This window comes from Amblyraja radiata, chromosome 17 (genome assembly GCF_010909765.2).
Source record: "Amblyraja radiata isolate CabotCenter1 chromosome 17, sAmbRad1.1.pri, whole genome shotgun sequence".
In the NCBI taxonomy this organism is placed as follows: domain Eukaryota; kingdom Metazoa; phylum Chordata; class Chondrichthyes; order Rajiformes; family Rajidae; genus Amblyraja; species Amblyraja radiata.
The window spans coordinates 27,753,759-27,778,636 of NC_045972.1; the positions used below are offsets into that span (position 1 = coordinate 27,753,759).

Here is a 24,878-nt window from a genome sequence, read left to right on the forward strand (position 1 = left end):
CGTCAATTGTCTCTCCAGTAGTCACCAAACTATTCTTGGTGTATACAAGTGTATCGATGAGGGCAGGGTAGTGGATGTGATGTACATGAACTTTCAATGGTTCATTGACCTCTCCACCCCCTCCCCAATCTTTGCACATCCCCAATCCTTTCCACTCGTCACTTTAATTTCATGTTTCATGTATCTTGTGTTTTATGACTGTTGGCAAATCAATTTCCGCCCTGGGATAGAGTTCTATCGTATGTATCGTAGAGGGAGGGAGCTGTCTGCACTCTCCAGCCTCACCAACAGAGGGCAGCACCACTTCACAGCCTCGAAACCATCGCCACCCCGCACACCGAGGGGGATTCAGTGCGAGTTAAACAAGTTTATTGGTGCAGGTGCAGTGGAAACCTCACTTGCTGCAGCATTGCTGGCACAAAGACTCATATACCAGACACTGCATAACTTATACGTAATCTACCAATAAAATGTCTAAAAGAAGATCGAGACAATATTGCCCGTTTCCATGCACTGTGGATTAACATTTAGTAGAAACAGCAAACTGCAGATTCGGATTTGTTATAAACTACACAAAGTGCTGGAAGTACTCAACGGGTCAGGCAACATCTCTGGAGAACATGGATGAGCAACATTTCAGACTTAAAGAAGGGTCCCGAGTCAAAGCGACACTTATCTATATCTTCAGAGCTGCAGCCTGATCTGAGTTACTCCAGCACTTTGTATCTTTTTTTAAAAAAAACAGCATCTGCAGTTCCTTGCTTCTACAAACTGCTTGGGTTGCACTCGGGACTTTGAGCTTTGTTTTGTTTAGCATTCGATTGTCTTTTAAAAATAATATTCAACTTTATTTTTCTATGTTTATTTATTATATTATATAATATATTGAGATCTTTGTCACAAACCTGTTGTGCTGCTTCCAGGAAGAATGTCATTATTCTGTTTCCATAGATATGACAATAAAACTTTCTGGCTTTACAATCTGCAATTCTTCAAACCTGTCTCACATCTTTCTTTCTTATCTCTGGCCTTTGTTCCAATCTGGCTGTCAAACAAACAACAACGACCTACCTCACTTTGTCCTGCCTCTCCCCTCTTTCTACTCTTCCCCCCCCCCCCTTCCAGCTTTCTACTCTTCCCCATCCCCCTCCCCCCTTTCCAGCTTTCTACTCTCCCCCCCACCCCCCTCACCCCTCTACAATTAGTCAGGAAAAGGGTCTCGACCTGAAACGTCACCTGTCCATTTGTGTCCTTTTGTGTATTAACCAGCATCTGTGGTTCTTTGTTTCTATCCTTGACTCTCCTGACCACCTGGATGCAGCAGAAGTGTGCTGATCCCTGCTGGGGAATGTGGGAGTGGGCCAATGCTCCACACTCCACACCCTCAGCGTGACCAACCCCATTGTTCAATTGACCTGGTGTCAATGCCAAGCTGATAAAGTCCGGACTGGGTAGGAAGGAACTGCAGATGCTGGTTTAAACTGAAGATAGACACATAATGCTGGAGTAACTCAGCGGGGCAGGCAGCATCTCTGGAGAGAAGGGATGGGTGACGTTTTGGGTCAAGATCCTTCTTCAGACTCCAATCTGAAGAAGGGTCTAATCCCGAAATGTCACCCATTCATTCCTCCAGAGATGCTGCCTGTCCCCGCTCAGTTATTACAGCATTTTGTGTCTAAGGTCCAGACTGGGGATGTGTAGGAGTGTACAGAACATCTCGATTCTGTGTCATGTCACAATGTTTACAGGAGTGGACCAGAGTTCAGTTTAGTATTTTTAAGTTTAGTTTAATTTATTGTCATGTGCACCAATTCATACCATTTCAAGCAGGGTGCAAGGCCACCAAATTCAAATGCAGTTTCATACCACTTCAAGCAAGGTGCAAGGCCACCAAATTCAAATGCAGTTTCATACCACTTCAAGCAGGGTGGAAGGCCACCAAATTCATATGCCGTTTCATACCACTTCAAGCAGGGTGGAAGGCCACCAAATTCATATGCAGTTTCATACCATTTCAAGCTGGGTACAAGGCCACCAAATTCAAGTGCAATTCGTACCATTTGAAGCAGGGTAAAACCACCATAACACCACCATAAAAACCACATAAAACCACACTCACAGTTCAGTAGAAAATTCAGTGTGTTCAGTTGATTCACAACTGAGACTGAGAATCATGACTTCTCCCTCCCCCATCTTGCAGAGACTGAGCCATGCCCATACTTCTGGGTTTTATAGTCCCTCCCCTCCCACCGGAAGGGGCAGGGCTTTCATGGCGTGATTGACAGGAGAGGGAATCTCAACATTTTTTAAACATTAATAAGTATTTTATTTTTCATCGATGTGAAAAATCCTCTTGCCCTGATGAGCGGAGGGGGACTCTGAGTAAGATGGCCAAAAATCACAGCCGTAAGTGATAGCGTTTTTTCTAAAATCAATATACAGCGAAAACAGAAAGTGGTCAAGATTAGACTTTTAATTATATAGATAAAGGGAATGACGTTTAGTGCAAGATAAAGTCCAGTAAAGTCTGATTAAAGATAGTCCAAGGGTCTCCTGTGAGGTAGATGGTAGCTCAGGACCACTCTTTAGTTGGTGATAGGATGGTTCAGTTGCCTGATAACAGCTGGGAAGAAACTGTCCCTGAATCTGGAGGTGTACGTTTATTGAGAATGGGCAAAACAGACAGGTTTATATGGACAACATCAGCCTCCCGGTGAGCCCCTCCCATAGTGAATTCCATCCCTTCACCTCCCTGAGGGAGAGGATTAAGGAAAGATGGCATTATGCTGGAAAGAGTGGGGAGAAGATTTTTCAGGATGTTCAGGATACAAGAGCCTGAGCTACAGCAGGGTAGGACTATATTCTGTGAAGCGCACGAGGTTGAGGGGTGATCTTTAAGAGGTTTCGTTGAGTTTAGTTCAGAGATACAGCACGGAAACAGGCCCTTCGGCTCACCAAATATGTGGCGACCAGCGACCTCGACACGCTAACACTATCCTACTCATTTGTGACAATTTGTAATTATACCAATTAACGAACAAACCTCATACGCCTTTGGATTGAGGAAGGAAATCGGTGCACCAGGAGAAAACCCAAGCAGGTCATGGGTGAACGTACAAACTCCATACAGATAGTACCCATAGTCACGATCGAAGCTGTGTCTCTGGCGCTGTAAGGCAGCAACTCTACCGCTGCACCACCATGCCACCGGTGTTTAATGTCATCAAGGGAATAGACAAGTTACACGCAGAGTCTTTTACCCAGAGTAGGGGAATCAAGAACCAGAGGACATAGGTTTAAGGTTAGAGGGGCTAAATTTAATAGGAACTTGAGGGGCAACTTTTTCACACAGTGGGTGGTAGGTGTATGGAATAGGCCCGTCCAGGGCAGGTCTGCAGTTCCCCACAGAACCCACAGAACACCATCCATCCTCCCTCCTCCCCTCCCCTCTCCTCTCCTCCCCTCCACCCCCTCACCCCTCCACCACATAGCAGGTGCCTTACAGCGCCAGAGACACAGCTTCGATCGTGACTATAGGTACTTGTCTCCGTGCTGCATCGCTAAAGTCTAAAGTGTTTTAAACCAGGATGTAGTGTGTATCAGATCACACGGGGACATGAAGTTTGTAAATAAATGAAGCCCTTTACCTAGGTATGTTGCAAAGCCTACCTGAAGCGTCTTTGAAAATCTGCCGCTGCGGGTGTGCGCGATTTTGGCGCCGTTTAGAGGGGGCGGGTTTAAAACGCGATTTTCTCTAGGCTGTTCAAATCGAAGATGTTCAGCCTAGTTAATTATTAACGAAAAATCGCTGGAAGACCCCGTCGCAAAAGCTATTATTAGGTTTAAAGGCCTTGAATAATAGTTATTATAATAGTAAAAATCAATCTCTAAACCCGCGACCGCCAGCAACCGGTCTCATAAAGCAAACCACAGAAGGTAGGTTGTATATTTTTACATTAAAAGGGCTTCTAAAGATCCCTTTATACAATGTTTAATATTGCGAGTAGCTCATTTTGGGCCCATTATATCGCGCAGTATTTTTCTGGGCATTTGGGGCACAAATCTACCGCAATGTGAACGTTCTAAACCAGCGCGTTCCACAGAGACCCACTGGAAAGCTGATTTAAATGGGCATTTATTTACAGCAATTGAACACTGAATTCCTTCCATTTGGACTATAAATTAATGTAAATGAGATTTAAAAATCATGTTTTATTGTGAATTATTTGTGAATATTATTTGGACATTTAGGCTATTTAAAAATGTTAATCATTTATTAAGAAATGGATAGATGTTTAGATCTAGTAATTGAAGTCTGAAATTAGCTACAATTAGGTAACTAACTAATTATATGCTTTAATTTCAGGTCATCCAAGTAAGATTATTTTATATTTGTTTCAGAATGCTTCAATCTATGATAACTGAAAATTTCATTCAGTTCTCTTAATTTTTAAGAAAGTTATGGGCTTTTGACTGTTCACGATCACAACTTTTTTGTTATGTCCATAGAAAATCAATAGGGAACAAGATGCTCATTTCCGAGTATGAAAATGGCCATAACTTTTTAAATACTTGAGATATGAAAGTGAATTAGGTGTCAAATTAAACTTATTTTTATGCTTTATCTGATGGGATAAATTACAGACTTGATTTTTAAAATCTCAAAATTTTGTAACATTGCTACTTTACCCGGAGGGAGGTGCATCTATTTCAAGGCGAGCTGCTTCTCAGCTGCAGATTAGATTTCATTGCCTGAACTTCAGACATGCGGTGCCCCCGCAAAGGTCAGAGCATTCCGTCCGCGGGGGGAATAGAAACATAGAAAATAGGTGCAGGAGCACGCTATTCGGCCCTTCGAGCCAGCACCACCATTCAATAGGATCATGGCTGATCATCTAAAATCAGTACCCCGTTCCTGCTTTTTCCCCATATCCCTTGATTCCTTTAGCCCTAACAGTTAAATCTAACTCTCTCTTGAAAACATCTATTGAATTGGCCTCCACCGCTTTCTGTGGCAGAGAATTCCACAGATTCACCACTCATCCTAGTCCTAAATGGCCTACCCCTTATTCTTAAACTGACCCCTGGTTCTGGACTCCCCCAACACGGGAAAAAATTTCCTGCATCTATCCCGTCCAATCCTTTAAGAATGTTATATGTTTCTATAAGCATATATCAACGGACCCTAGGAGGAAATGGAGTCTCTCAACTCCTGGACAGGAAGGGGAGAGGGAGGGAGGGAGAGAGGGAAGGAGAAGGAGCGAGAGAAAGGGAGAGAAGGAGGACAGAGAGGGGGATTGGAGAGAGGGAGAATGAGGGAAGGTAGTAGGGAGAAGGCAGAGCTGGCGATAGCCCAGGGGGTGGGGTTGCGTGCCATCCCAGAGGGGTTAGTACTCTACTCAGGGATGGTGAGCCCTCTTGTCCCGGGATGGGGGTGGTCGAGTCCCCTGACCCGGGGTGGGGGGTGGGGGAGTCCTCTGTCGCGGGGGGGGAGTACTCTGTCCCGGGGGGGTGGGGGGGGGGGGTTGAGTCCTCTGTCCCGGGGGGGCGAGTCCTCTGTCGCGGGGGGGGAGTACTCTGTCCCGGGGGGGTGGGGGGGGGTTGAGTCCTCTGTCCCGGGGGGGCGAGTCCTCTGTCGCGGGGGGGGGGGGGGGAGTACTCTGTCCCGGGGGGGGGGGGTGGTTGAGTCCTCTATTCCGGGGGGCACACATCGTCCCGGTGGGGGGGGGGGGGGTGAGTACTCTGTCCCGGGGGGGCGGGGGGGTGGTGAGTCCTCTGTCCCGGGGAGCAGACACTCCCCCGCCCCTCCCCCCACAGCAGCCGAACCTGACTCGCTACATCTGCGGGGCATTGTGACGTCTAGCCGCCTCGGGCCGCCATTGGCTGGGAGCGCGGGCAGGCCGGGCTCGGGCATCGCTGGTTGGCTGGCGGGCTGCGGCAGCGCCGACAGTATCCGCGGCGCAGGGAGTCCGCGCGGTCCTCACGCCCGGCAACTCGTCCACGACAGCTCCAGCCGCCCGTCAGCTCCAGCTCCTCACACCCGCTGCCTCATCCAACTCCAGCTCCAGCTCCTCACACCCGCTGCCTCATCCAAATCCAGCTCCTTACACCCGGCAACTCGCTCCGGTCCGACTCCTGTCGCCCGCCAGCCCGTTTCTCACGTCGCTCCAGCTCCAGGTCCTGCCGCCCGCCCGCCCACTCCAGTCCCACACCTAGAACAGCTCCTCCGGTTCCAGCCCCGGCAGCAGCCAGTCCTCCGGCTCCTTTCACCCGCCCAGCACCAGCCCCGAGTCCGGCCCCGGCCCCCCGCGCCATGGCCCCACCGCTGACCGCCGACCCCTGCTACAAAGCTCTGGCCCATTGGCACAAACAACACGGCGCCTGCATCAATCTGCGGAAGCTGTTCGAAGCTGATCCCGAACGCTTCAGCCAGTTCAGGTGAGCGCGACTCCAGGGCGGGGAAGGGAGGAGAGAAGGGCTCCCCGGGGGAGGGTCCGAAGCTCCCGGCAGCGTGGCCTCCATCAGGCCGGGCAGGGGGCTACATGTGTTGTCCTGCACCCTCTGCCCTCCCTCAAGGTCAACGTTACAGTCCCAGGGGTTGGTGAGACCGGGAGATCGGCCGCATGTTACGGCCTGTGGAGCCGGGGTGGGAGGGGAGGGAGCCCGGCCACGGGGGAAGCTGACCCCCCCCCCCCCCCCCCCCCACCACCATTGCCCGGGCCCGCCGTGTGTACGTGCTGCCCAGCACGGCGCGGTGCGGGTGGGCGATGGCTTTCTGCATTGTCACTGGCGCTGTGTCCCGGCCTTCACTGACGGGCAGATCAGCGGGAGAGACCCAAGCTGGGCTTCGAGCCTGAATCTCTGGACAAGGCTGCGGGTGGCTCCCCTTGCCAAGAGGCAATCGCCTTGTAAAGTTACCCGCAAGCCCTTCCTCTTGGGGTTTGGGAGAGTAGAAGGGAAGATAGAGGGTCAAGGACAGCTGGAGAAATGCTTCAAACATCTATCAGGATGGGCAGAATAGCCTAATGTTTTATAGTCAGAACTGTACAGTAGGGAATCAGGCCCTTCGACCACCTTGTCCATGTTGACCCATTTAGGATACTGGGCGAGCCCAATTTGGCTAAATCCTTCCTATCCATGTATCTGTCCAAATGTCTTTTAAAGGTCGTAATTGTATCCGCTTGCCTAGCATCTGGCAGCTCAATCCAGATACAGACTACCCTCTGTCGAGAAAGTTGCCCCCCCTGAAGTCCCTCAAATCTCTCCCCTCTCACCTTAAGCCTGTTTTAGAATGGTGAAGAAAGCACAAAGTGCTGGAGTATCTCAGCAAGTCTGGCAGCATCTCTGGAGAATTGGGCTGTTTCAGGCAGGGACCCTCCTTTGGTTCCACATGCATGTAGATCCTATCCCCACAAATAACTTGCCCACCACTGACGTAAGGCTCAGGAGACTGGCAGTAATGGGTGGGTCTGACTCGTAAAGCTGTACACCATGACAAGAGGAAATTTTACCCAGTCAATTATAGCCATAGAGCCACAGAGCATGAAAACAATTCCTTCTGCCCAGGTTTGTAGTGATATGGGTCAAACGTGGACAGGTGGGTGTACTGTAGACGGGGCATCTTGGTCAGCGTGGGCGAGTTGGGCCGAAGGGTCTGTTTCTGTGCAGTATGACTTTGACTCTATGAAGCTGTCCATGCTGACCAAGTTGGTTTTCCGGGCAAATCCCATCTGCCTGCATTTGGCCTCCATTCCTTTAGACCCTTCCCATCCACATGTCCTCTGACCTGACTGTGCAGCTGTGACCTGCAGTCGCAGAGAGTATGGGAGTCGACCCAGGGTCGAATGCCATCCCCTCTGCCGCTCAGTCGGTGAGTCTAATTCACGTGGTGTGTATAACACGACAGAGACGGGGCCCGGGGATTTATTTACAGCTTCCACGGATGGCTCTCACCCTGAGCCCAATTTGTGACCTTAACACTGTAATGGAGCAGCAGTGTGGGACTCTGTTGAGGAGACTCCTTTTTGCTTTATTGCAGTGTAAGCACTTGGAGTATTTTGTTTGGTTTTGGTCACCCTGCTACAGGAAAGATGCCAGTGAGCTGAAACAAGTGCAGAGAAGTTTCACAAGGATGTTGCCAGGACTCGAGGGCCTGAGCTATAGGGAGAGTTTGAGAAGGCTAGGACTACATTCCTTGGATTCAGGAGGCTGAGGGGGTGACCTAATAGAGATATGTAAAACATGTGGGAACCGGGAATAGACAGGATGAATGCAGAGTCTTTTACCCAGGGTAGGGGAATCGGGAATCAGAAGACATAGATTTAAGGTGAGGGGAAAGACTTAATAGGAACCTTTTTCAAGCAGAAGGTGGTGAATGTTTGGAACGAGCTGTCAGAGGAGGTAGTTGAGGCAGGTACAATAACAACATTTAATAGACAAATGGCCAGGTACATGGATGTGGATTTCCTCCCAGCGCTTTGCTTTTCTCCCACATCCTAAAGACCTGCACGTTTGTACTTTAATTCGGCCTCTGTAAATTGCCCCCCGTGTGTGGGTGAGTGGTGTAATGTGGGGGAGTTGATGGGAATGTGGAAAAAAAAATGGGATGAAGTCGATTTCTGTCTAAATGGGTGGTTCATGGTCAGTGTTGGTTCAGTGGCCAAAGGGCCTGTTTTCAATGACTCTATGATTATCCCTCAATCCTTGATTCCCACAGTATTTGGATGGGAAAGTTTCAGAGGGATTTCGGCCAAATGTTGCATTTTGGCAAGACAAAACTAGGGCAGGACTTGCATAGTAAGTGGTGGGGCTTGTCTTCATCAGCCAGGGTATCGAGTATAGAACTAAGATATTGGGTTACAACCATGCCAGGTGTCGGTAAGGACACATTTGGAGTAACGTGTACAGTTCTGGTTGCCCTGCTGTAGGTAGGATGTCATTAGACTGAAAACAAGGGGTCATTGGGAGGGTGCGTTTATCTCTGTTTAAGACTGAGGTTGAACCTTAGAGGGATCAGAGGGAAGGGGGGTAATTGGGACAGGCCAGCTGCGGTCTGGAATAGACGGAGCAGGCTCGATGGGCCAAGTGTTTAGCTTAGAGATACAGTGCAGAAACAGGCCCCTCGGCTCACCTAGTCTGCACCGACCAGTGACTGCCCCGTACACTAGTTCTATCCTAGACACTGGGGATAATTTACAGAGTTTAATTAACCTACAAACTTGCATGTCTTTGGGATGTGGGAGGAAACTGGAGCACCCAGAGAAAACCCACACGGTCACAGGGAGAACGTGTGTGTGCGCGTGCAGCCACCAAGAAATTGTGTCCCCCCCCCACCCCATGTTTTGATAGTGATTTCCGCCCCTGGTCAGAATGGAACCTGGGTCTCTGGCGCTGTGAGGCAGCATCTCTACCACCGCACCACTGTGCCTGCCACTGAATCTCGTCACTCCGCTTTCCCGGCATTGTGAGATCCCGGGATAATGGGGTCGGGGTGGATGGTGCCGAGCTCCTGCGGATTCTCCGGATTCCTCTGTGCTGTGGGAGGGACGTTGCTATCAGATTTCTGTCGGGGGATGGGTGAGCTGGCAGCGTTCCCAGCCCTACCCCAGCTGTGCCGTTGCCAAGGGGAGTGGAGGCTTTGGATACGTGAGCTGGGCTGTGTGTGAGTGTGTGTGGATCGGGGCTGGAGCTCAGCAGAAACTTCTCCGCACCCTCCTGTTTAATCTGCTGTGTACCCCCAGACACCGTCCCCAAGCAGAGAGGGGAAAGGTTCAACAGGAACCTGAGGGGCAATCGTATCACACAAAGGGTGGTGGGAGCATGAAACAAGCTGCCAGAGGAGGTAGTTAAGGCAGAGGTACTACAACAACATTTATACACTTGGACAAGTACATGGTTTAGAGTGATATGGGCCAAATATGAGAAGGTGGGTCTAGTGTAGATGGTGTACAGTAGAAACAAGGAACTGTTGATGCTGGTTGTATAAATGAAGACACCGAGTGCTGAATTAACTCAGCAGGTTAGACAGCATCTCTGGAGAACATGGATTGGTGATGTTTCGGGTCGGGATCCTTCTTTGCACCAGGGTCGTCTATCCATGTTCTCCCGAGAAGCTGCCTGACCCATTGAGCTACTCCAGCATTCTGTGTCTTCCTTAGTTGGGGGTATGTTGGCTGTCGTGGGTGAGTTGGGCCGAAGTCCTGTGTGAATCTGGGCTGTGGCTGCAATGTTGAGCAGCAGGAATCTTGCATTACCTGTAGCTCTGTTTCCGCATCACTGAATTATACCGAGTCAGCAGGCTTGACACTGCCTCAGGTTTGCAATGTGATTAAGTTTGTGCAGGATGGGCCCGTCAAAGAGTTCGTTTATTGCCCAATACACTTCCTGGTAAGGCTGCCACCAACAGCAGCTTCCTTATTTAGACACTTCCTATGTTCAGAGTATGTGAGGTTATCTTTTATTCACGTTTGAGGTCTCTGTATCGCTCACATCTGTCCTTGGCCTTGTGATTCCGTACAGCACTGAAACAGGCCCTTCGGCCCAACCTGTCCATGCTGACCATGTTGCCTCACTGTGTTGCTCTCACTTGCCCGTGCCTGACCCATGTTCTCCAAACGTTTCCTGTCCAAGTAACCGTCAAACTGTACTTTAAATGTCGTAATTCCACCACTCCCTCTGGCAGCTCGTACCGTGTACCCATCACCCTCTGCGTGGAAAAGCTGCCTCTCAGCCCTCTTAAAGCTTTTCCCTCTCACCTTAAACCTGTGCCCTCTGCTTCTTGATACCCCTGCCCTAGGGGAATAGACTAGCTATTCGCCTTCTCGATTGCCCTTGTGGTTTTGTACATCGCCACAAGGTCACACTCCGGCATCCTACGCTCCAAGGACAAATGACCCAGCCCATCCAACCTCTCTCTATAACCCAAGCACTCCCAACCTGGTGACATCCCCGTAAATCTTTTATGCTTGTTTTCAGTTTAATGGCATTCTTCCCAGAGCAGGGCGGCCAGAACTGTACGCAGTACTCCAAATCTGTCCTTACAGACGTCTGATATGGTGGTAACCTGATATCCCAGCTCCTGTAATCAATACCCTGCCTGATGACATCGAGCCCCACCATTTATTGTTCAAGTCATGCCCTAGTTGTGTCTTGCCAAAAATGCAGCATTTGGCCCATAACCCTCTAAACCTTTTCTATCCATATATCTGTCCAAATGTCTTTTAAAAGTTGTAATTGTATCTGTTCCTGTGGCTTCCTCTGATAGCTTGTTCCAGGTACGCACTACCCTCTGAGTGAAAAGATTCCCCCTGAGCTCCCTCTTCAATCTCTCCCCTCACAGCTTAAAGGGAAGAGACGGGGCAGCACGGTGGCACAGCAGTAGAGTTTATGCCCCTGTCCCACTTAGGAAACCTGAACGGAAACCTCTGGAGACTTTGTGCCCCACCCAAGGTTTCCGTGCGGTTCCCGGAGGATTTTGTCCGTCTCCCTACCTGCAACCTCTGGGAACCTCACGGAAACCTTGAGTGGAGCGCAAAGTCTCCAGAGGTTTCCGTTCAGGTTTCCTAAGTGGGACAGGGGCATTAGTGCCTCATAGCACCAGGAAACTGGTTTGATCCTGACTACGGGTGCTGTCTGTACGGTTGCTGGGGTAACTGAGTGGATCAGGCAGCATTTCTGGAGAACATGGATAGGTGACGTTTCAGGTCGAGACCCATCTTGAACAGTTTGGCCAGGCCAGGTTTGGAGTAGTGCGTGCAGTCCTGGTCATCCCATTCCAGAAAGGGAGTGAAGGCTTTGGAGAGGGTGCAGAGGAAGTTTACCCACTGAGCCACTCTGTTGCCCTGATAGATGAATATATTAGGGTGGTCAGTTGGAGCATATTCCCCCAGGGAGGGGAGGGGGGGGGGGGAAATGTACGGTGAGGGGTTGTGAAGGTTTGCAGGTGGTGTGTGTGGGTGGGTGGAGGTGTGTGTGTGTGTGTGAGAGTGTGCGTGCGTGTGGGTGCCGTGCTGTAATGGTGCTGTCCTGCCCCCAGTCTGCCGCTGAACACCGACGATGGGGAACTGCTGCTGGATTACTCCAAGAACCTGGTCACTGACGACGTGATGAGGATGCTCATGGACCTGGTGAGTGAGTGGGGCCCCCCTGCCGGCTGTCCCCCTCCCCCTCCCTCCGCGGGGAGACACACTCTGCCTGTTGCCTGCGCTGCGTCTGGCCATGTCGGGAGGGGGGTTGTTGTTTGGGGGGGCGGGGAGGAGGGGGAGGGGGTGTGTCGAGCCGTACCTGTGTGCCCTCTCGGTGTCGGGGCTGAGGGGCGCGGTTTAATTCTCACCTTCTTCCTCCTTCCCTCTCAGGCCAATTCCAGGGGTGTGGAGAAGGCAAGGCAACGGATGTTTGCCGGGGAGAAGATCAACTTCACCGAGGTGAGGCGTGGGCTGGTCTTGCGGAGAATGTGCTCGGTCTGTCTGTCTCTCTCTCTCTCTAGTCTGTCTGTCTCTCGCTCTCATCTGTCTCTCTCTCGTCTGTCTCTCCCTTGTCGTCTATCTCTCTCTCTCTGTCTCTGCCCCCAACCCCCTGTAATGTCTCCCCGTCCCCCCAGAACCGTGCGGTGCTGCACATTGCGCTGAGGAACCGTGCGGACGTGCCCATCGTGGTGGACGGGAAGGATGTGATGCCCGAGATCACCGCTGTGCTCAACAAGATGAAGGCCTTCTGCCAGGTAGCGATGGGCAGGGTGGGCGGAGGGACGGGGTGGGGGGGTGGGCAGAGGGGCCTGGCGTAACTACAGACCAGGATCGTGTTCTGTGTGGCTTCAGAGGCTGAGGGGAGATCTGAATTATATGAGGCAGAGACGGCCATTACACTGACCATCCTACATTTTAGTTTGGTTTAGAGATACAGCGCGGAACGGCAGCAACTCTACTGCTGCACCACCGTGCTCCCCACTTCACGCTTCACGCAGTGGGGGGGGGGGGTCGGTGTGAGTGGACAGTGCGGGGGTCAGTATTAGTGGTCAGTGGGGGGTTAGTGTGGGGGGGGGGGTCAGGTGTACTGTGGTGGACTGTGCAGCACTACTACCGGCCTGATTCTGTTCCAGAGCGTGCGGAGCGGCGAGTGGAAGGGCTTCTCGGGCAAAGCCATCACCGACGTCGTCAACGTGGGCATCGGGGGGTCTGACCTGGTGAGTGCCCCCTCCCCACCTCGTCATCGGGGGTGAGGGAGGGTCAGTGAGGGGCAAGGAGGGAGGACCAGAGGGGGCCATGGGGTGGGCAGGGCAAGAGGAGTGATGGGAGGGGTGGGTATTCCAGCAAATCACTCAGCTGGCAGTCATGATATTGTGTGTAATCTGCTTCGAACAAAGTACGGTTATAGGTACAGTACTGGTGGGGACGGGTCTGTCTGTGTAACACTGGGGTACAGTACTGGTGGGGACGGGTCTGTGTGTAACACTGGGGTACAGTACTGGTGGGGACGGGTCTGTCTGTAATACTGGGGTACAGTACTGGTGGGGACGGGTCTGTCTGTAATACTGGGGTACAGTACTGGTGGGGACGGGTCTGTCTGTGTAACACTGGGGTACAGTACTGGTGGGGACGGGTCTGTGTGTAACACTGGGGTACAGTACTGGTGGGGACGGGTCTCTGTGTAACACTGGGGTACAGTACTGGTGGGGACGGGTCTGTCTGTAATACTGGGGTACAGTACTGGTGGGGACGGGTCTGTCGCTGTCTCCGGGGCCCTCACCCACCCTCTACTCTCCTCCCCAGGGGCCGCTGATGGTAACGGAGGCCCTGAAGCCCTACGGCAAGAGCGGGCCCAAGGTCTGGTTTGTCTCCAACATCGACGGCACCCATATCACCAAGACCCTGGCTGAGCTCAGCCCCGAGACCACCCTCTTCATCATCGCCTCCAAGGTTAGTTAGTGAGGGGGCGGCCACAAACCTCCCCTCTCTCCCTGTGGGAGGCTGCGTGTGGAAGGAGGGGGGGGGGGGGGGGGAGAGTGGTTCCAGAGGAGGGTTGGTTTAGGGGGATGGTCGGGGGATGGTGGTGGGGGAGGGGTTTGGGGGATTGTGGTGGGGGAGGGGTTTGGGGGGTGGTGAGGAGAGGGTGGGGGTGGTGGATGAGAGGAGCGGCAAGAGGAGGGTGGGTGGGGGGTTGTGGTCAGTGGGTAAGGGGAGTGGTGGGGGGGGGTGAGGGGAGGGGTGGGTGTGAGGGGAGGATTGTTGTGGGGGGGGGATTGTTGTGGGGGGGGATTGTTGTTGGGGGGGGGGTTGGGGGTGAGGGGAGGATTGTGGTGAGGGGGGGGGGGGGATTGCTGGGCGTGTGGGTGACCGTGTGTGGGGGTGTTTCAGACGTTCACCACCCAGGAGACCATCACCAACGCGGAGTCGGCTAAAGAGTGGTTCCTGCAGACGGCCAATGACGTGAGTGATGCCCCGTGGGGGAGGGGGGTGGGGGGGGAAGAGACGGGAAGTGGGTGGGGGGGGAGAGGGGAGAGCATTGGGGGAGTGGTTTGGGTGGAGGGGAGGAGAGTGGCTTGGTGAGAGGTGTATAGAGCTGAAGGTGTGGGTTTAGAGGGGTGGGGAGAGGACGGGTCTTGGGAGGTGGGACAGGGGATAGAGGGGCTGGGGGAGGGGGGTGAGGAGATGGGAGTGGAGGGGGTGGGAGGTTTGGCTGTGCTTTCACCGCCCCAAGTTCTGCAGTATTTGCCCCCAGCCACCCCTCTCAATGGGGGTGGGGAGGTGGGGCCAGGAAGGGAGGAGGGGGGGGGGGGGGGGGGGGTGAGTGTTCTAACCCCCGGGAGGGTGAGGTTTCTCTGACGGAGCTGTCTCAGGGGAGATGCCGGGGTCCAGGGCAAGGATGGTGTCCCCTGTGGTCTCTAATCCGTACTAACCGTTGTCCAATCTCTCCGCAGCCCGCGGCCGTGGCCAAGCACTTTGTTGCTCTCTCCACTAACGCGGTGAGTGAACTGCAGATGCCGGTTTATACAGGAGACAGGCACAAAGTGCTGGAGTAACTCAGCGGGACAGGCAACATCTCTGGTGACGTTTTGGGTTCCGACCCGATCTGACGTGCTGCCTGACCCGCTGAGCTACTCCAGCACCTTGTGTCCATCTTGAGTGTGGCCAATGTCTATGTCAGTGGCCCGGGGCAGTGGGACGGCTCCGTGCCCTGGGTTTTAGTTTGGTTTAGTTGATACAACCCTCATGATCTTCTACACCTCAATAAGGTCACCCCTCAGCCCCCTACACTGGAAGCAGGCCCTTGGCCCACCGAATCCACTCTGACCAGCGATCACCCCGTACACTAGTTCTATCCTACACACCAGGGACAGTTTATAGTCTGCAGAAGCCAATTAGCCAACAAACCTGTACGTCTTTGAAGTGTGGGAGTAAACCCACGTGGTCACAGTGAGAACATACTTGCCCCATGTTCTGCAGAGATGCTGCTTGAGCCGCTGAGTTACCCCAGCACTTGGTTCCCAGAGCTTCTATATAGCACTTTACCAAATGCCTTCCGCAGCGTGTTGCTGGTTCTAAATGAGGCCAGCTTGGATTGGCATCTTGGTCGGCATAGACGAGATGGGCCAAAGGGCCTATTCCCGTACTGTATGAAAGGCGCAGCAGAGTATGGTGTGGATGGAGTCAGCGGTGAGGAGCTGGGCTGTGCGATGGACACGGAACTGACCACAACTCTCTGCAGTTTGTTGCGGTCTTGGGCAAAGCCGTTCCAAAACCAAGCTGTGACGCATCCTGGTAGGATGCTTCCTGTCGAAGTTGGTGAGAGTCATTGGAGAATCTTCTGAGAAGGATGGCCAGGGTAGCAGGGTGGCCAGTCTATCCCAGCCTGGAATTGTACTTATTGTATGACCACTGGCAACACCTGTAGAGGTTGGTGAGTGTCGGTGGAGACTTGACCAGCTTCCTCAGTCGCTGTTCCCTCCCCGTCCCTGGGTCTAAATCCCAGGACCCACGGGAAGGAGAATGTTCCCGAGTTACCCCCACCCTGACCCGGACATGGGGCAGTGACGGCCCCCTCTGCCCAGCTCCCGGTCCGCGAGGGTCCTCGCCGCCCCACCCATCCATCTCTCCCTCCCACCCACCCCCCTCTGTCTGACCCCTCCCTCTGTTCTCTCCACAGGCCAAGGTCAAGGCGTTTGGTATCGACCCCAACAACATGTTTGAGTTCTGGGACGTGAGTGTGTAGGGAGCGGGGTGGGGGGAATGGTGTCTGTGATCACCTGTCTGGGGAGGAGGTGTGGGAAGGAGAGCGAGGTGGGGGGCTGGGTGATGGGTGTCTGGGGTGGGTGCGGTCAAGTGGTTGGAGGGGGGGGATCTGGGAAGGTTCACTGAGGAGGGCGTGGTGAAGTGGCCAGTGTGGGGGAGGGAGTGGGGGCTCGAATCCTTGCTCCCTCTGCAGGATCAGGTTCCCGGGGCCGAGCGCTATTTTGGTCTGTGACCTTTGTGTAAAGTTCAGAGGTGGCTGGTGTTAAACGCTGTTGGCATCTGCAGCGTGCTGATCGTGTTACCCGAGTGACTCGAGCCTCTCTCCTCCCTCCCACCCCTCGGTCATTGGGCATTTTTAAAGCGGAGTTTGACAGGTTCTTGATCAGTACGGGTGTCGGGGGTTACGGGGAGAAGGCAGGAGAATGGGGTTGGGAGGGAGACATAGGTCAGCCATGATGGAGTGGGTGGAAGGGTGTGATTCTGCACCCATGCCTCAGGCTGTTCCGACCTCTCACGTGTCTCTCTCTCTCTCTCTCTTGCAGTGGGTCGGGGGCCGTTACTCCCTCTGGTCAGCCATTGGCCTCTCCATCGCGCTGCACATAGGTAGGCCAGGCACCGCTCCACTTGTCCCAGAGTCACGGGGCCCTACAGCATGAAAACAGGCCCTTCAGCCCACCTTCCCATGTTGACCACGGCGCCATACCGGGCTAGTCCCTTAACCCCCTCAACCCTTCCTATCCATAGATCTATCCACATGTTGTAATTGTATCCACATCTAGAGCTTCTTGTGGCAGCTCATTCCACATACGGACTATTGTCTGAGTGAAAAGATCCGCTGAGGTCCCTCTTAAATCTCCCTCCTCTCACCCTAACCCTGTCACATTTGGAATCCTCTCCCGTGGAAAAAGACCGAGCTGTTCACTTTATCCCCCTCATGGTCTTGGACCTCGTGAGGTCACCCCTCAGCCTCACACACTGGAAGCAGGCCCGTCAGCCCACTGAGTCTGTGCAGACCAGTGATCACTAACATTATCCAACACACTAGGGACAATTTACAGAAGCCAATTAAACTACTAACCTTTGCGTCTATGTGGGAGGGAACCGGAGCACCCAGAAAAAACGCACGCAAGTCACGGGGAGAACGTGCAAACTCTGCACAGACAGCACCTGTAGTCAGGATCGAACCCGGGTCTCTGGCGCTGTAAAGACAGCAACTCTACCACTGCGCCACCGTGCTGCCCAAAATTGGATAGTTTGCAAGACCATACCCGTTGTAGCATCCCTGCACCCGTGACAATAGTAAAGCTGAACACCATTGGTAGCATCGTGCTGCAGCTGGCTGTGGGTGATCTGTGAATAACCCCCCCGCTCTGCCCCCCGCCCCCCGCCCCCGCTCTGCCCCCCGCCCCCGCTCTGCCCCAACGTCCCCCGCCTCCACTCTGCCCCAACGCCCCCCGCCCCCGCTCTGCCCCCCGCCCCCGCTCTGCCCCCCGCCCCCGCTCTGCCCCAACGTCCCCCGCCCCCGCTCTGCCCCCCGCCCCCGCTCTGCCCCAACGCCCCCGCCCCGCTCTGCCCCCCGCCCCCGCTCTGCCCGGGGTCCCTGCTGCTCCCACGCTGACTCTCGCTTCACCCCACAGGGTTCGACAACTACTCCCAGCTGCTGGAAGGAGCCCACTGGATGGTAAATGTTTGGCCGCAGCTCCGCTCTCCCCCTCCCCGCCTCTCCCCCACCTCAGGGGCAGTATGACATTCACCCCCCTCACCTTGCGCATCTCAGTCCCCACCACTCTCGGAGGGCTCGCAGGACTGAAGGCTTCTCCAGTCACATGAATGCAGGCCCTTTGGCCCAACACCTCTGTGCTGGCCAAGATGCCCCTTCTACACTAGTCCCACCTGCCCGCGTTTGGCCCGTATCCCTCTAAACCTTTCCTATCCGTGTACCTGTCCAAACTTCGTTATAGTACCTGCCTCAACTACCTGCTCTGGCAGCTCGTTCCATACACCCACCACTCTCTGTGGGGAAAGGTTGCCCCTCAGGTTCCTATTAGATCTTTCCCCTCTCACCTTAAACCTATGTCCTCTGGTCCTTGATTCCCCTTCTCTGGGAAAAGACTCTACACTCACCCTCATTTCCTTCTGATTTATCCACCTCTGTAAAATCACCCCTCTGAGGAATAAACTCCTAGCAATCCAGCCTCTGCCATGACTCAAGCCCTTCATCTCAGTAACAATCCAGCCTCTGCCATGACTCAAGCCCTTCATCTCAGTAACATCCTTGTCAGTCTCATTGACCATGCCGCATTATTGACAGCTTCTGACTGTCCACCCTATCAGGTCTCCGCTCAACCTGAGACACTCCAGAGAATACAATGCAAGTCTGTTCAACGTCTCCCTTTAACTAACCGTCTAATCCAGGCAGCATTCTGGTAAACCTCCTCTGCACCCTCTCCATCCCTTCCATCCTGTATTGTGGTGAGTAGAGCTGCACACAATACCAGTCCACCACCGACACTCCTTGGTGGAGCTGCAATGTAAATGCAGCTTGAATCAAAGTGCTGTAAAGCTGCATCTTGCCACCTGACCCTTGTACCCAATGCCCCGGCCGATGGAGGTGAGTCTACCGCCCGCCTGCTCCGTCCACGTGATCAGTCAGCCCCTGCAGCACGGATCCCCTGGTGTGTGTCCCCGTGTTACATACCCCGCCACCACTCCCTGCTCACACTCCCTCTCAATCCGAAGGACCAGCACTTCTGCAATGCCTCCCTGGACTGTAACGCCCCCGTGCTGCTGGCCATGCTGGGGATCTGGTACATCAACTTCCACCACACGGAGACCCACGCGTTGCTGCCCTACGATCAGTACATGCATCGCTTCGCCGCGTACTTCCAGCAGGTAGGGACCACACAGCCCAGCACCACTCTGGGGGTAGGGGAAGGGTGTGTGAGCAGGTATGAGTGTGTGGGTCTGTGAGTGTGTGTGTGTGGGTCTGTGTGTGTGTGTGTGTGTGTGGGTCTGTGAGTATGTGTGTGTGTGGGGGGGGGGGGGGGGGGGATCTGTGAGTGAGTGTGTGTGTGGATCTCTGAGTGAGTGTGTTTGTGAGTGAATGTGTGGGTGGGTCTGAGTGCGTGTGTGGGTGGGTCTGTGTGAGTGGGTGGGTCTGCATGTGGGTGGGTCTGTGAGTGTGTGTGGGTGTGTGTGTGTGTGGGGGGGGGATCTGTGAGTGTGTGTGTGTGTGGATCTCTGAGAGTGTGTTTGTGAGTGAATGAGTGGGTGGGTCTGTGTGTGAGAGTGATAGTTGCAGGAAATTAACTGCTCCTGGACGTGTGGGTGGGTGGGTGGCTCTGTGTGTGGGGGGGGGGGGGGGGGGGGTGGGGGGGGGGGGGGTGTTTTAGGGCAGTGGAGTTGTTGGCGGTGGACCGGGGGGTGGGGGGGTGGTGGAGGGGTCACCTCACTGTGACCAGCGTGCATGGTAGCTGCCTCGTGCAGCGATGGTCTAATCCCACCACCTCTGTCTCCAGGGCGACATGGAGTCGAACGGCAAGGCGGTGACCAGATGTGGAACCCGTGTCAACTACAACACTGGGCCCATCGTGTGGGGGGAGCCTGGCACCAACGGGCAACATGCCTTCTATCAGCTCATCCACCAGGGTCAGTCTCCCCCCCGACCCTGCCCACCGCCAGAGGAGAGGGTCTGTCAGTGGGGGTGGGCCAGGGAGAGGGGTCCGCAGCGGGGTGTGGGGGGGGGGGGGGGGGGGGGAGGTCAGAGAGAGGGACAAGTACATCAGGTAATACTACACAAAAATACAATCAAATCAAACTGAAGTACAATAGGTAGAGCAAAGAGGAGGATACAGAGTGCAGGATATAGGTGTCAGGTGAAGATCGATACAAAGTGCTGGAGTAACTCACGATCCAAACACATCAGTGGATCAGGCAGCATCTCTGGAGAAAAAGGATGGGTGACGATTTAGGTCGGCACTATTCTTCACACCTATCCATATTCTCCAGAGATGCTGCCGGATGCACTGATGTGTGTGGACAGCATGCAGCACTTTGTGTCTTTCTTTGGTACATACCAAATCTGCAGTTCTCTGAGTTGATTGTCGTCTGCATGTACGGTGAGGCACAGTACAATGAAAACCTTGCTGACAGCAGCATCACAGGCACAGACAGACAACACACAACACAGAGATGATGCAGACTTGCACCGTTTCTAGGCAGTGCAAAAACAACCCAGCTACTGGTGGAAAACACAATCCCTGGTAGAGCACGAGGTGGTCCGTAGTGTTGCGTTGCTGAGGTGGGATTAGGGTCGTGCGGGTCGGTTCAAGAACCTGATGGTTGGAGGGAAGTCGCTGTTCCTGACCCTGGTGGTGTGGGGCTTCAAGCTTCTGTACCTCCTACCCAATGGTAGCGGTGAGGAGAGGGCACGGCCCGGATGGTGGGGATCCGTGATCATAGATGCCGCCGCCTTGACGCAGTGCCCGGTGTAGAGGCTTTAGATGGTGGGGAGGGTGATGCCCGTGATGGACTGGGCTGAGTCCACCGCTCTCTGCAGCCTCTTGCAATCCTGTGCGTTGGAATTGCCAAACCAGGTCATGATGCAATCAGGCAGGATACTTTCTACGGAGCATTGGTGGAAGTTTATTGGAGTATTCGGTGATCTGCTGAATCTCTTTAACTGAAGATAGTCACAATGCCGGAGTATCTCAGAGGGTCACGCAACATCTCAGGAGATAAACGAGGGGTGGTGTTTTGGGTCAGGACCCTTCTTCAGACCAAAAGTAGAGGGGAGGGAAATGGAGGTAGGAAGAGGCCAGAACAAAACAGGGCCGGCATTGGATGGCCACGGAATGGTGGTGTCCGTAATGGCCCATGTTTGGCTGGGAAAGAGGTGGTAATGATGGGATACAAGGATGTGAAGAGTGGATCTAGTGACTAGGGTGGGGAGGGAGAGGGAATGCGGGAGTTACTGCTGGAGCCGCTGTCTTTGTAGGGGGTCGGTTTGCTTTGGGCCGAGTCCGTGCTCCCTGTTAGTCTCTGATCCCGCCTCCTTCCCACAGGAACACGCGTGATTCCCGCAGACTTCCTCATCCCTGTGCAGAGCCAGAACCCCATCCGGAACGGGCTGCACCACAAGGTACGTGTGTGACACGCTGTACACGGGCGCCCTGTGGGATTTCTGGGACCGTTGGGCACAGCGTGGGGCGGAAGTCATCCTCAATATGGATTGTTATACAGTAGTTCATTTAGGATTTTTGTTGGACTCGTATTATGGTGGTGGGTTTTCGTTTTATATTGTACTGTAAATATTATTTTTAATAATTGATTAAATTATCTTTGTTTACAAAAAAAGGTGAGTCAGTCAGTGGGTGGTGTGGGCGGGGCTGAGGTCCCAGGACGGGGCTGAGGCTGTGCACCCCCTGTACCTGATCCCTCTCCAGCCCAGCGCTCCGCTCTCCATCAGTCCAGCACGCCTGTCGGCACGGACATGCAGGGAGTGGAGGTGACTGTTCACCTGCAGGCAGAGAACATGGGTTTTAATCTGGCACTATGTTCAGCAGGCACATTGCGGGCCAAAGGGCCTGTGCTGTACTCTACTCTGCACCAGATCCTGTTGTAGACTCATGGTTGGAAATGTCCTTCAGCCCAACTTGCCGACCAACGTGCCCAATCTACACTAGTCCCACCTGCCTGTGTTTGGCTCGTTCCATACATCCCCCACCCACTGTGTAAAAATAGTGCCTCTCAGCATTCCTATAAACCTTTCCTCCTCTCACCTCAAACCTATGTTCTCTGGTTCTCGATTCCTCTACGCTGGGGAGGACTATGTGCGTCTACCCGATCTATTCCTTGCATGATCTTGTACACCTCTATAAGATCACTCCTCAGCCTCCTGCACTCCTAGGAACAAAGTCCTGGCCTGCTCGCCCTCTCCCAATAGCTCTGGCCATCGAATCCTGGCAACATGCTGGTGAATCACTGCACCCTTGGCAGCTTTAGCCTGTTCACTAGATCCAGCAGAGCTGGTCCAAACTGAGCTGTGACGCATCCCAACAGGAGTGCTGGAGTGGGCAATGGGGGCACAGACATGACCCAAGGAGATGCCAACCCAGGTACTGTGCCCCCTGTCACCCCCTCGTCTGTGCTCTCCCCCTCCCCTCATGAGAGGTCTGGTGTCTCAGTGGGGGTGGGGAGGAGTCTCCAGTTGGGATGAGGTTGTCTGCCTGTGTGTTGCTGCTGGTATCGTGTGTGTGTGAGGGGGGGGGGGCGTGGGGTGAGGGGTTCTCCTGTTGGGGTGGGGGGAGAGTGCTTCTGTGGGGTCAGCTGTGTGTCTACCCCTGCGTTACTCCCGCAGATCCTGATGGCCAACTTCCTGGCCCAGACGGAGGCGCTAATGAAGGGGAAGACTGAGGAGGAGGCGCGTGCGGAGCTGCAGGCCGCCGGGATGGGTGGGGAGGCTCTGGACAAGCTGGTGCCCCACAAGGTCAGTGGGGTTCACACAGTGGGGGTGGGGGGGGGGGGTGGGTTTTACACCAACGCACACCAGTCCCTGTCGCTCTCTCTACTGTGCTCACACACGCTCTCCCTCTCCGTTCCACCGCTCTCTGTATCTCTGTACATTGGTGACACAGCGTGGAAACAGGCCCTTCAGCCCATCGAGTCCGCACAGACCAGCGATCACCACGTATACTAGCTCTATCCGACACACTGACTGAAATTACAATTTTACTGAAGCCAATTAACCTCCAAACTGTGCGACTTTGGAATGTGGGAGGAAACCAGAGCACCCGGAGAAAACCCACGCGGTCACAGGGAGAACATACTAACTCTGTACAGACACCAGCTGTGTAGTATGGATCGAACCCGGGTCTCTGGTGCTGTGAGGCAGCAACTCTACTGCTGCGCCACTGTGCTGTCACCATTGTGTCCCCCCCCCCCCCCCCCCCCCCCCCCCCCGTCTCTGCCACACGCCCACTGGTCCACACCCCCCCACCCCCACTGCACATTAATCCCTCTCCTCTCCGCTCCAGGTGTTTGAGGGCAACCGGCCCACCACCTCCATCATCTTTAAGAAGTTGACACCGTTCATGCTGGGAGCCCTGGTTGGTGAGTGGGGGCTGTAGGGGGAGGGGAGGGGGGGAGGGGCCTGAGGGTGGGAGGGAGAGGAGGCGGGGCGGCCGGGGGGACAGTTGATCACTCGACCCATCATCACTGGGCTGAAACCTGCTAGTCCGTGCCAGCCAACATGGCCCATCGACACTGGTGCTAGTGGGGGGGGGGGGGGGGGGGGTGTGAGGGAGTGGTTTCCCGCCGTGCTGCCTCTGACCACATGTCTTCTCCCTGGCAGCCATGTACGAGCACAAGATCTTTGTGCAGGGGGTCATCTGGGACGTCAACAGCTACGACCAGTGGGGGTGAGAGCCGTCTATCCGTGCGAGAGACCGCCGCGGTGGAGGGGGGGTTTGGGCGGGCGGGAGCAGGGCAGATTCTCTGTTAGTCCACTGTCACCTATGGTGTTGCAATGTGCAGCACATTGGACAAGCAGCTGGCCACGGGGGGAGAGGTGCTGGGAGGGGGGAGCGCTGGGGGAGGGGTGAGCGCTGGGGGAGGGGTGGTGGGGGAGGGGTTGTGGGAGGGGGGAGGGGTGGGGGAGCGAAGGGGGGAGGGGTGGTGGGAGAGGGGGGAGCGGTTATGGGATGTGGGGGGGGGGTGGTGGGAGGTGGGGGTGGATTCTCTGGGGTCACTGACTGCCTCTGTGGTTGCAGGGTGGAGCTGGACACGCAGCTGGTGGGGTGGAGGAATGGGGCAGGATGGGGGTGCGGTGGGGTAGGGATTCTCTGTCGGGTAACTAACCCCCCCTCCCTTGCAGGGTGGAGCTGGGCAAGCAACTGGCCAAGGCCATCGAACCGGAGCTCGCCACCCCCGACCTTGTCACCTCGCATGACTGCTCCACCAACGGCCTCATCAACTTCTTCAAGCAGCACCGCGTCTGAACCCCGGGAACACCCCCCCAACCCACGGGACTGCGCACTGAGCTCTGCCTCGCCCTTGCCTCGCCTCCCCTCCTCAGCGCCTGGGCCTGACCGCAGGGTGATTCCCCAGCCTCTGTGTGTGTGTGTGTGTGTGTGTCTGCGTGTTTGTGTGTCTGTGTGTGTGTGTGTGTGCCCCCCACACTGCTGTTGCGTTGCCCCCTGCCACATCCCGACCCTGCACATTCACATTATGTGGAAACTGGATCAAGATTTAAAATAAAACTTCACCTCGAGTTGCTGCTCTTGCCTCAAGCGTGTTTCATTGTTGTCTGTACCTGAATGCACAGGGAGAAGAAACAAGGAACTGCGGATATTGGTTAATGCACAAAAGGACACAAAGTGCTGGAGTAACTCAGCGGGTCAGGCAGTATCTCTGGAGTACATGGATAGGTGACGTTTCAGGCTGGGACCCTTCCTCAGACTGAAAAGTAACTGAAGAGTGTGAAGGTGGTTCCCAACCTGAAACGTTGCTTATCCACGTTCTCCAGAGATGCTGCCTGATCCGTCATATCACCAACTAGAGAGCGGTCCTGACCTATCATCTACCTCATTGGAGACCCTCAGACTATCTTTAATCGGACTTTACTGGACTTTATCTTGCACTAAACGTTATTCC

The 24,878-nt window shown here is 54.3% G+C and overlaps 1 protein-coding gene across 2 annotated transcripts; it reads left to right on the forward strand.

Moving 5' to 3' along the window:
• The first annotated feature begins 5,936 nt into the window (after positions 1-5,936).
• gpi (glucose-6-phosphate isomerase) lies at positions 5,937-24,502 on the forward strand. Of its 2 annotated transcripts, none has more exons than XM_033035903.1 (19): positions 5,937-6,074; positions 6,107-6,438; positions 12,035-12,125; positions 12,354-12,422; positions 12,599-12,718; positions 13,097-13,180; positions 13,767-13,913; positions 14,352-14,423; positions 14,915-14,959; positions 16,141-16,194; positions 16,769-16,829; positions 17,864-17,907; positions 18,966-19,118; positions 19,745-19,874; positions 21,290-21,366; positions 22,585-22,713; positions 23,261-23,336; positions 23,578-23,644; positions 24,100-24,502. In XM_033035903.1, the coding sequence occupies exons 2-19, from the start codon at positions 6,314-6,316 to the stop codon at positions 24,221-24,223; spliced, it is 1,668 nt and encodes a 555-aa protein (XP_032891794.1). In that variant the 5' UTR covers positions 5,937-6,074; positions 6,107-6,313; the 3' UTR covers positions 24,224-24,502. The 2 variants fall into 2 exon arrangements, with proteins under 2 accessions (XP_032891794.1, XP_032891795.1); XM_033035904.1 differs by having other exon boundaries at positions 5,979-6,024; positions 6,057-6,438.
• Positions 24,503-24,878: the final 376 nt, after the last annotated feature.

Bases quoted from the DNA above. Each gene is read 5' to 3' on its own strand.
- gpi (XM_033035903.1), top strand. From the start codon at position 6,314: ATGGCCCCACCGCTGACCGCCGACCCCTGCTACAAAGCTCTGGCCCAT. The intron at 13,914-14,351 runs GTTAGTTAGTGA...GGGGTGTTTCAG, and splicing joins TCTTCATCATCGCCTCCAAG to ACGTTCACCACCCAGGAGAC. The intron at 19,119-19,744 runs GTAGGGACCACA...CTCTGTCTCCAG, and splicing joins TCGCCGCGTACTTCCAGCAG to GGCGACATGGAGTCGAACGG.